Here is an 11,541-nt window from a genome sequence, read left to right on the forward strand (position 1 = left end):
GCTTATGCTCAGATAAATTTGTTAGTCTCTGAGGTGCCACAAGTCCTCCTGTTCTTTTTGTGGATACAGACTACCAGAGCTGCGACTCTGAAACCAGGAATGAAAGATTATGTCATGTGAGGAAACCTCCAGGAACACACAGCCCGAGTCCCCAGTGCAGATACCGGGAGCCAAAGGAGCAGAAACCCAGCATTGTTCTCAAAACCTCCTGCTCTCCAGGCCAGACTGGGGAATGTCTGAGTCTGACCCAGGCCTGTGAGGGAGGCTGCAAGCGCCAGCCCCGTGCAAACCATGTTGACGCCCCCCCCAGCACACGTAGGGCTGGGAGAGAAACCCACGTGGAGGGGCTGGGCTCTGCACACCTTTGCAGCTGCAGTAACGCCGCCCTGGGAGTCCGCCAAGCCAGGGGGAAGCCGAGAGCCAATGCCGCCTCCCGCCCGAGGAAGTGGGGCGCTCTTTGATTGGTCTTTCTTTCGGAACGAACCAAGTCATCGTTGGAGAGGGGGGGATTCTTTAACACGTTTGTTTTGTTTGGGGGGGCTCGAAAACAAAAAAGAAACAGAAACAAATGCTGTATTCCCACTCTTTCAAGTGATTGTGCGTAGAAAAAGTGGGGACTTGGTGGGGATTCAGAGAAAGGCCGATGGTTTGCCCCCCATCTCAGATGGTCTATTCCACGCTCCCCGTTCCCTGGGATGGGACGTTCCAAGGTCTCGCCTCCCCCCTGTGCCGGGCGGCGATGGTTCATTCCGGGCGAAGGCGGGGCCGCGGCCAGCTTCGGAGGCAGGTGAGTCGGGGGGAGGCAGGTCCCCCCCCCGGTCCCCCAACTGCCCCCCCCGGTCCCCCAACTGCCCCCGCGCTGCGGCCGGGCCCCCCATCTGGCCCCCCCGGACCGGCCGCTCCCCTCCCCCCATCTCCCGCCCCCCCCCGCTCCGGCCGGGCCCCCCCGTCTCCCCTTCCCCCCCCCCGGACCGGCCGCTCCCCTCCCCCCATCTCCCGCCCCCCCCCGCTCCGGCCGGGCCCCCCCCGTCTCCCCTTCCCCCCCCCCGGACCGGCCGCTCCCCTCCCCCCATCTCCCGCCCCCCCCCGCTCCGGCCGGGCCCCCCCGTCTCCCCTTCCCCCCCCCATGACCGGCCGCTCCCCTCCCCCCATCTCCCGCCCCCCCCCCGCTCCGGCCGGGTCCCCCCCGTCTCCCCTTCCCCCCCCCCGGACCGGCCGCTCCCCTCCCCCCATCTCCCGCCCCCCCCGCTCCGGCCGGGCCCCCCCCTTCCCCCGACTCCCCCCCCCCGGACCGGCCGCTCCCCTCCCCCCATCTCCCGCCCCCCCCGCTCCGGCCGGGCCCCCCCGTCTCCCCTTCCCCCCCCGGACCGGCCGCTCCCCTCCCCCCATCTCCCGCCCCCCCCCCGCTCCGGCCGGGCCCCCCCGTCTCCCCTTCCCCCCCCCCGGACCGGCCGCTCCCCTCCCCCCATCTCCCGCCCCCCCCGCTCCGGCCGGGCCCCCCCCTTCCCCCGACTCCCCCCCCCCCGGACCGGCCGCTCCCCTCCCCCCATCTCCCGCCCCCCCCGCTCCGGCCGGGCCCCCCCGTCTCCCCTTCCCCCCCCCCGGACCGGCCGCTCCCCTCCCCCCATCTCCCGCCCCCCCCCGCTCCGGCCGGGCCCCCCCGGACCGGCCGCTCCCCTCCCCCCATATCCCGCCCCCCCCCCGCTCCGGCCAGGCCCCCCCCCCGTCTCCCCTTTCCCCCCCGGACCGGCCGCTCTCCTCCCCCCATCTCCCGCCCCCCCCGCTCCGGCCGGGCCCCCCCTTCCCCCGACTCCCCCCCCCGGACCGGCCGCTCCCCTCCCCCCATCTCCCGCCCCCCCCCGCTCCGGCCGGGCCCCCCCGTCTCCCCTTCCCCCCCCCCGGACCGGCCGCTCCCCTCCCCCCATCTCCCGCCCCCCCCGCTCCGGCCGGGCCCCCTCCTTCCCCCGACTCCCCCCCCGGACCGGCCGCTCCCCTCCCCCCATCTCCCGCCCCCCCCCTCTCCGGCCGGGCCCCCCCGTCTCCCCTTCCCCCCCCCGGACCGGCCGCTCCCCTCCCCCCATCTCCCGCCCCCCCCCCTCCGGCCGGGCCCCCCCGTCTCCCCTTCCCCCCCACCGGATCGGCCGCTCCCCTCCCCCCATCTCCCGCCCCCCCCCCGCTCCGGCCGGGCCCCCCCGGACCGGCCGCTCCCCTCCCCCCATATCCCGCCCCCCCCCCGCTCCGGCCAGGCCCCCCCCCCGTCTCCCCTTCCCCCCCCGGACCGGCCGCTCTCCTCCCCCCATCTCCCGCCCCCCCCGCTCCGGCCGGGCCCCCCCCTTCCCCCGACTCCCCCCCCCCGGACCGGCCGCTCCCCTCCCCCCATCTCCCGCCCCCCCCCCGCTCCGGCCGGGCCCCCCCGTCTCCCCTTCCCCCCCCGGACCGGCCGCTCCCCTCCCCCCATCTCCCGCCCCCCCCCCGCTCCGGCCGGGCCCCCCCGTCTCCCCTTCCCCCCCCCCGGACCGGCCGCTCCCCTCCCCCCATCTCCCGCCCCCCCCCGCTCCGGCCGGGCCCCCCCGTCTCCCCTTCCCCCCCCCGGACCGGCCGCTCCCCTCCCCCCATCTCCCGCCCCCCCCGCTCCGGCCGGGCCCCCCCCTTCCCCCGACTCCCCCCCCCGGACCGGCCGCTTCCCTCCCCCCATCTCCCGCCCCCCCCCGCTCCGGCCGGGCCCCCCCGTCTCCCCTTCCCCCCCCCGGACCGGCCGCTCCCCTCCCCCCATCTCCCGCCCCCCCGCTCCGGCCGGGCCCCCCCGTCTCCCCTTCCCCCCCCGGACCGGCCGCTCCCCTCCCCCCATCTCCCGCCCCCCCCCCGCTCCGGCCAGGCCCCCCCCCCCCGTCTCCCCTTCCCCCCCCGGACCGGCCGCTCTCCTCCTCCCATCTCCCGCCCCCCCCGCTCCGGCCGGGCCCCCCCGTCTCCCCTTCCCCCCCCCGGACCGGCCGCTCCCCTCCCCCCATCTCCCGCCACCCCCCCGCTCCGGCCGGGCCCCCCCGTCTCCCCTTCCCCCCCCGGACCAGCCGCTCCCCTCCCCCCATCTCCCGCCCCCCCCCGCTCCGGCCGGGCCCCCCCCGTCTCCCCTTCCCCCCCTGGACCGGCCGGGCCCCCCCAATCTCCCGCCCCCCCCGCTCCGGCCGGGCCCCCCCCGTCTCCCCTTCCCCCCCTGGACCGGCCGGGCCCCCCCAATCTCCCGCCCCCTCGGATCCGGGGCCCTGTGAGTGGGATCCTGTGACATAGTCGCCTCCTGGGGGAAGCCAGGGCCCGGGCGCCTGGGTTCGCGGGGATCCCCCTCCTGAGCAGGAGTCGGCGTCAGTGAGCTGCTCCGGCTGGTCTGCAGCGGGGGTGAGGGTCCCGTGGTGACACTGGGAGGAGATGGGGGGGGTGTTTCCCACCGTGACGTGGGAGCACCCCGAAGCGATCACACTGCCCATCTCAGCCCCGTCCGGCCGCCCCAGGATCTCCGAGCGCTGGGTAGACACCGCTGGACTCATTCTCCCGGTCTGCACGAGCCTGTCGTGGGGTGGGGAAACTGAGGCACGCACGGGCGAAGGGCCGTCTCCCTGGTGTCATAAGCCAGGGAGCAAACCTAGCAATATTCTGGTGTGGATCATTGACCTGTAGCAGAGGAGCGAGCCGGAGGGGGAGGGGTTTTCTTCCCGTTTCCTGGCCCAGTTCTCTCTCCTCCTTCCCGGGTCAATACACTCTGGACCTGCTGTGCATTACAGCTGTACCTGAGACCTAGCCAGGGCCTAAATCGCCATTCCTGTCCACACCCATCCCAGCAGAGTCCCCTGGACACCCGCGGGCCGCCCCGTCTGTCTAGCGCACCTTGCTTGGCTCTGCCCCAGCTAGTGGATCGCTCGTCAGCTGTCACCGCTGCTGAAAAGGGGACGCAGTTTCCTATAACCCTGATGTAAAGACTCGTTCTCTTGCTAATGCAGACACGGGGTGCATTAAACAGGGTGTTTTTTCAAAAGGCTTCTGTCTGGCTCTGTGTGTCGTCGCCAGTCTGTGGACACCTCACGAGCTGGTTGTTAAAACTGACTTTCCTGGTACTAGCTGAGCCAGGTTAATGAAATCATCTTTCTGGGAGGGGCGGTAACACGGAATATTGTTTGGTCTGGAGTACCCAGGGCCTCTCAAATCTCCTCCCCCCATTTTATAAATAAGAGAAGGGTGTTTGTGTCACCTTAAATCAGAATCGCTAGAGGGCAGTCTCTGCTGTCATTACAGACAGACTTCTTTTACACGCATGGTTGTGAGCCTGATTGCTTTGGCTTTTCACAGCAGAAATAGCCTCCCAATCCCCAGGTCCCCCGGAGGTTTAACGTCAAGCTGACACATGGCTGTCTGCGGACACATCTCCGTAGATCTCCGCAAAGTTTTGCAAGACTTGGAAGATCCCCAGGTTGTTTCGGGTGGCACCCTGGGCATGTGAGACCAAAGGACGGGAACGGTTATTCGTTATCACGGTCCGTTGCCATTCGTTATCACGGTCCGTTGCCATTCGTTATCGCGGTCCGTTGCCATTCATTTAGCCCCCTGACCTGCGGGGTTATAATACTTTCTACAAAAAAGAAGTATTCCCCCACGGTAAAAATATTCTTTACGAGAATAACTGCAAAAATACGTGTTCAAGCAGCCATCCCGAGGCACTGTGTTGTAGTGGTTAAAGCAAGGGCTCAATTTATTTAGAGCTTTTCTCCTTTCTTGCTATGTGAGCCTGAGTACATCACATCCTTGTGCCTCAGTTACCCTCATCCCCATTTCACATGTGGGGAAATTGCCTAGCACCCAGTGGGGTTGGGAGGTTTAGTTCATGGTTGCAGAGCATGCCGAGATCCTCTGATGAAAGGTGTAAGTTCCAACGAAAGGGGAAAATGTAGTATTCCCTCTCTCAAGAGTCAGCCTGTGCCGTGCGCTGTCTGGCTGGGGGCAAGGAAGGGTGAGGGTTACCTGCACATTGCAGAGCAGTGAGCTGAGGAACAGGGAGGCCGGGCCTTGCCCCTGGCCACCAAGCAAATCTGTGGCTGAGTCCGGAATGGAACTTGGATCACGTGATTGCTGGGGCCCTGCTTGCACCAACAATTGACACACCCTGCTTGTGAGCAAATGACTGCCCTGGCTGTTCTGCTCTGGTGACAGTCAGTGACATGGCTTTGCCTGGACATCTCGACAGAGCCCTGCCGTGCTGGAGCAGCACGCTGAGAACTGTTCCTGCCCAGAAGAGTTCGCTCTCTCCATATGGGCAGGAGAACAGGAGGGTTCTTCTCTCCATTTACAGCTGGGGAAGTGGGGCACGGGGAGGCAAAGTGACTTGGCCAAGGTCCCACAGTTGGTGGCAGAGCTGAGAACTTGATCCCAGATTTCCCAAGTCCCAGGCCGATGCCATAACCCCAGTCCCACCCTCCTCTCCGCTTCTGCGGTCTGTCCCACAGTCACAGCATGCTGGCTTGTTGCTTGGTTACAGGGAGAGTTCTGCTTTGCCGTCCCCAGCTGGAAACACCGTGCCCGCAGGCGCAGACTGCCATGAACTGTCGCGCTGAGGTGCTGGAGGTGTCGGTGGAAGGCCGCCAGATCGAGGAGGCCATGCTTGCCGTGCTCCACACCATCCTCCTCCACCGCAGCACCGGCAAGTTCCACTACAAGAAGGAGGGGACCTACTCCATCGGGACGGTGGGGACGCAGGACGTCGACTGCGACTTCATTGACTTCACCTACGCCAGGGTCTCCTCCGAGGAGCTGGACCGAGCGCTGAGAAAGGCCATTGGGGAATTCAAGGTAAAAAGCTTGGAGCCAGTCACCTTGGCTGACTTCTCAGAGGATGTGTGGACCAGAAATTCCAGCAGGGGCTGGTGGAGCTGCAAGCCCTTAGCCCCGCTATGAAGCGGGCCCAGGGCATTGAAAGCAAGGTACTCCGCATAAGAGGTCTTGGCCTTCACTGCACGGTTAACCTAGGCTCTCCCCCAGGGTTTTACCCAGCCGCCTGCCATCCACCCAGAAGAGCCTCTGCCACAGGTCTGGAAATGTTTTAAGCCTGGGCAAGCTGACCCAGCTGGGAGGGTGGGTGAGAGCCCTAGCTGGAACCTGCTTATCCTGCAGTAAGGATGCAGGCTGAATAGTCTGAGTGCTGATAGTCCTCCAGTGCCCTTCCCACATTTCCACCCCAAAGGACAGACAAGGTCTCCTTCACTTGGACTGGGAAGGAATCCTAGAGTCTCAGCACAAGGAATCCTGGGATATGTCCCCGGGCCCCCTGGGCGGGTGCAGAACCAGTGAGGACACAGAAACAGAAAAAGGGATTGCAGTGGGGCCACTCGCTCCTCGACTAGGCTAACTCTCAGGTGCCAATCACGCAGGTAAACTCAGTAATGAAAACACGTCCTCCGTGCATTGCATTCTTCCTCTGTAAATCAGCTAACCCCAGCAATGAGTGGGTGTGACAGGGTGTGGTGAGGCTAGGTGCTTGGAAATTCTCCAGGGAAAAGACACTTAAGTGCAAAGTCATCTGGGGTAGGAAAATACTGCATTGCAAGGGGCTGGGAATGAACCCAGCATCCTGCACTTTGGGGCTACACAGCCTCCTTCATAGAGAGCATCATAGGCATCATCAGAGTGGAAAGGAGAATTTTGTAGTTACATGTAAAGAGAGGCAATGGCTCTGTGGATGGAGGTCTGGATAAATTGACTCCTCCAAGCCATAGAGAGTTAATGGCAGGAGACCTGAGGCCCCGGCAGTTCAGCATCCTGTGGTCCTAGTACCATTTGGAGAGGCACATCTCTGCATGGTGCTAAGGCTCTCTCTGTGTGTCGCCTTGCCCGACACACTCAATGCTTACTGCGAATAATGCACCCAGCTCAAAGCTTGTGGTGTGTAATGCAACGGGGCCTAGATACTGTCCATCTCCTAATGCCTATTCAATGTGATCTGTACCCCAGCTAATTTAGAGGCTATATTGGGGATGGTCAGATTGTGACAGGGTTTCTGTGGAATTAAATCCAAGACATATGTTGTGGTGAATTTTAACGAGGGAGATTTAGGGAACAAATCATCCCTTGAGTTTTCTGCGTTATGAACCACAGTGTCCTAAATCCTGCTGAAAAGGTCATGGGAAGCGGTAATATCTGGGTTGTGGAGAGACTGGATGTCAACTCAAACCATCACTGTTCAAATACTTTATCATCTATAGAGTGTCCGGTATGACAGCCCCATCCTGGATTTCCAGATCTAGGAACTTACAATCCTCCTTAATAATCAAGGAAAGCGATGAAGATTGCAAAGCACAAAATTTAAACTTCCCTTTATGTTTTCTGCTCCTGGACTGCCCCGGCTTAGCAATTCTGGAGTCATTGCCATAGGCAGCTGGCAGCTGGGACAAGCCGGGGGTTTGGGAATTCGCAAACTGCAGGGTGCCCATCCAATAAGGAGCTGTGTTCCTTTTCCCAGACGTGTCTAGTCCACGTGAGTGACTGCACCTCTCAAACCCCCTTTAAAAGTGTTTCCACGTTTTGTTTCTTGTGCCCTGGTTGATTTGTCCTGGTTTTATGACGGACGTGCCACCAGCAGCCACTTGTTTCCAGTGCTTTGCTTGCTGTAATTTGCAGTGATGAGGTCAGTCATCAGCTTTGCAGTTCGATTTCATGTTTTATAAAATCACGTTAGCTCTGGACAAGGCTGCTAACGGTTAGACTGCTCAGCGTAATGACTTTATGTGGCTGGGCTTCCGAGAGAGAAATCTCAGATTGCTGAAAATGGACGGTGTCTCCAGACCCTGAAGAGCAGCACTCCAATAAATGGGAATGGCTTCTGGACAGCAGCAGTTTCAGGTGCTGAGCTCTGTTCTGCCAGGCAAAGGAGTGGAGGGCGTGTGGCTCAGCTCGCAGCTCTGAACTGAATTTGACTAAGACAAAGAAGATATTTGGCTTATGTCCATGATCTGGGATCATGTCACCTGGTTTAATGGACCTTCACAGAAGGTTAGTTACTCTGTTTTACAGCTGGGGGATCTGAGGACCAGGAGAGGATGTGACCTGTCAAAGTCACATAATTAGCAATACAGCCAGGAATGAAATCCAGCGGTTCTGCTGCCCAGTCCCCTGCTCTAGCCAGGAAGTTCCCTTACTGGGGAAAGTTATGGACATTTTACTGGATACTTCCTTAGCTTTCTCCACCAGACAGTTCCAGGGGGTTTCATGTTTGTAAGATGTAGCGGCTGCTTTTGGCACTGCTGTGCTGGCCTCATGAGTTTTACCTGCTTTTATTGTCTGTGGAAGAGCCCTCCTGCTTTTCAGGATTGGCATCTTTTTGAGGTACTGTTATTCTGGGTTCTCCAGACCAAATGTACACCTGGCAGAATTGAGTCAAGTGGAGCTGCCGCGAGGGTGAAACTAGCTCTGGGTCTGAACTTCCTCCTCTGTGATGACAGGGAGGAATGGCCTAGGCCTAGTGGTCAGGAGCTGGCCTGCAACTTGGGAGACCTGGGCTCAGATCCCTGCTCTGCCACAGACCAGTGACCATGGGCAAGTCACTTAGCCTCACTGTGCCTCAGTTTCCCATCTGGACTGTCCTGCCATAGATGGCTGTTGGGAGGGGGGTACATGAGGTGTTCAGACACAGGTGACGTGGCCAGCTGAGTAGCAGAAATAGCTAGAGCTGATATTTGCATATCACTGGTGTTTGCCGGGGCTCTGTCCATGGTAAGCGGGGTCCGTCACAGCTCAGGGCAACTGTAGCTGTATTTCCATTGCCTGTCTTGGATGGAGGCCCTTCTGAGCTGGGTATTTCCAGGCTGCCTTCACTGTATTGTTCTCAGCAGAGAGACTGCCCACACCCGCTGGCTTTCTCTGTAGAGATGGTTAACGGTGTGACTGCTACAGGGTAAGGAAAAAGGCACTACAAAGAAATCACATTCTACACACACGCTGACAAGCTTACCAGACATCACCCCAACTCTCACATGGGCTCTGGCGGGGGAAGTCCTTCCACACCCCACCAAGGAGTTTCCTTTGTAGTCATGAGTTCATCACAGCTTCAGCTGAGAACGGGCCCCCTCTGCCCTTTATACATTGCATCCTCCTCACCCCCCAGGTTTTTCCTAGGAAATCCACTTTACACGCATTGTCTCAAAGTCCTTAGAAGTTCCCAACATCTCCATTAACCAAGTCCCTAGGAAAGTTACACTCAACCCTACAACAACACACAAACCATTGCATTTTGAATACAGTGGGCCCCAATGGATTAAACCTAATTCCGTATGATTTAACTTAAACTGTATTGAATTATCTTAATTCCATAGGGGTTTGTCCAGGACAGAGCCGGGGACTGTCTGTCGTGCCTTAGCCAGATGGCCATTGCCCCAGTGTCCCTAAGCCCCTTGACCTTGGCTGTGCCTGGTGCTCTATCCGCAGGACGCCCTCCGATACTCAGGCAGCGACGGCATTGGGCAGATCTCCCTGGAGTTCTACCAGAAGAAGAAGTCACGCTGGCCCTTCTCGGATGAGTGTATCCCCTGGGAGGTGTGGACCATCAAGGTCAACGTGGTGAACCTGGCCAACGAGCAGGAGCGGCAGATCTGCCGGGAGAAGGTGGGGGAGAAACTGTGCGAGAAGATTATCAACATTGTGGAGGTGATGAACAGGCACGAGTACCTGCCCAAAATGCCCACCCAGTCGGAGGTGGACAACGTCTTCGACACGGGCCTGAAGGACGTGCAACCCTACCTCTACAAGATCTCCTACCAGATCACCGACTCCCTCGGTTCCTCCGTCACCACCACCATGCGGCGGCTCATCAAAGACACGCTGGCACTGTAGGGCCTGGGGACAGGGGGCTTGCACCTTTCTGCTCCCTATCACACAGGATGACCCAGGGTGTCCTGGCAAGTAGAATCGTCTCAGAGCACGGTCCCAGTGGGTGTTTGCCTGGGCAGGCCTCTCTGCTTAGACCCCTCCCGTCCATCTGTACATTTCAGACGGAAGCTTTCTGCAGGCTGGACTTGGGCTGGCCCTTAATTGTGAATCTCCCTATGTGGGGGTCACCTGGGGCTGTGAACTGAAATGACAGCAAAACTGCTCCTTGTGCCACGTGGCCTATATTGCAGCTGGCCTGTCAGCTCCCCTCCCCCGGTCTCCCTTTCCTCCCTCAGATCCCTCCTGAAGCCCCAGTTCCCTTATGGACCCTCGTCCCTGCACTGCCTGGCACTGGGACTGCTGCTGCCTTGTTTCATCTGAGTGGGATTGTGAATTCCTGAACAGGGCCCCTCCTTTTTCTCCCCCGTCTGTTTGGAGAGGGGCTTTGCACAGGCTCGAGCAATAGAGCAGTAACCTCTGGCTGGTGGGCGAGTCAGGGATTGTATTTCTCTGCCTTTAACACTGTCTTGTTGTAACAGTGGGGAAAGAATTGCCCTCAGCAGAGCAGCTGTGACCCCCCACAGCCACGGTTAGAACAGCAGTCATAGGAGTCTCTGGGTGCCCATGAGGCAAGGCCCATCTCTGCCTCTCTCTCCGTCTGGGAAAGGGGGAGAATGCTGCTGGTAGTCGAAGAGCTCACAGGGTAAGCAGATAGTCTTTGTTAAGCTTCATAAAGCCCCTTCCCGAAAATACAGGGGCGCAGCTGGGCACTTGCCCAGCCACTAAAACCCATATTCCCTAGTCAGTCACCTTAAACCAAGTCCACGTCTGACGTGCGGCCACTGTGGTGAGAGTGGCTGCTGTGGAGAGAGGCTGGGCTGGCCGGAGACGTGAGTGCTGCGAAAGAGTGGCAGTTGCTTCCTGTTCCTGCCGGCTCTGTCCCCGCACAACGCGCTGTCAGAGGGGCCAGTAGCTACGTCTACTTGGGCACACAGGAGCTAGTGCTTGTGTGTGTTGTCCAGCGACCTCACAGCACTGCCGTCACCTTGAAAATACCCCCTTCGTTCTTCCTGGCTGCTAAAAGAAAACTGAGCAGCCAGGAGCTCTGTGTAAAGCGGGGTGAGATCTCCAAACCCTGTCTCTTCAACACACTTACACCCCCGTCCCCACTTCCTCTCTCATGGAGACTGACGCCCACATGTTTGTTACAGACACCCTGTGTTTAGAAACTGACCTGTCTGTGTTCTGTGGATCTCGTACTCTGGGCGTAATAAACACTGGCCTGGGCCTTCTCTTTCTTCCTTCTCTCGGATTGTCGAGAGTGTCTCCCCCCCGCTCAAGTAGTGTCACCTCGATCAGATCCAGGCTTTGCTGACTGCCCTGGTGTCATCCCACAGTAAAGCCCAGACCTTGGTGCGTGAGCGCTTCTGCTCCAGAGGCAGAGATGAGCGTGTGGGTTTCTCTGAGTCTACTGATAAACTGGTTTCACATCAGGGCTCTCTGTGTGCTCACGTGTTCTTACCAAGGGGCTGCGTGAGTCGTATGGGGCCTGGTGAAGTGAGAACAGTTGCCGGATGAAGGGCAGAGGAATGGGGAAAACCCGATGCTGACGGGAGGGCTCAGGGCCACAGTCCCCTCCAGAAC

At 60.5% G+C, this 11,541-nt stretch overlaps 1 protein-coding gene across 2 annotated transcripts; it reads left to right on the forward strand.

The window, feature by feature from the left end:
* Nucleotides 1-698: 698 nt before the first annotated feature.
* On the forward strand, nt 699-11,184 carry ATG101 (autophagy related 101). 2 transcript variants are annotated; one of them, XM_048831580.2, is made up of 3 exons: nt 699-787; nt 5,519-5,829; nt 9,457-11,184. In XM_048831580.2, exons 2-3 carry the CDS (start codon nt 5,578-5,580, stop codon nt 9,859-9,861), a joined length of 657 nt encoding a protein of 218 aa, XP_048687537.1. In that variant the 5' UTR covers nt 699-787; nt 5,519-5,577; the 3' UTR covers nt 9,862-11,184. The 2 variants fall into 2 exon arrangements, with proteins under 2 accessions (XP_048687537.1, XP_048687538.2); XM_048831581.2 differs by having other exon boundaries at nt 725-787; nt 5,545-5,829.
* The last annotated feature ends 357 nt before the right edge of the window (nt 11,185-11,541 follow it).

The sequence above is a fragment of the Caretta caretta genome, chromosome 20 (genome assembly GCF_965140235.1).
Source record: "Caretta caretta isolate rCarCar2 chromosome 20, rCarCar1.hap1, whole genome shotgun sequence".
Taxonomy (NCBI): Eukaryota; Metazoa; Chordata; order Testudines; family Cheloniidae; genus Caretta; species Caretta caretta.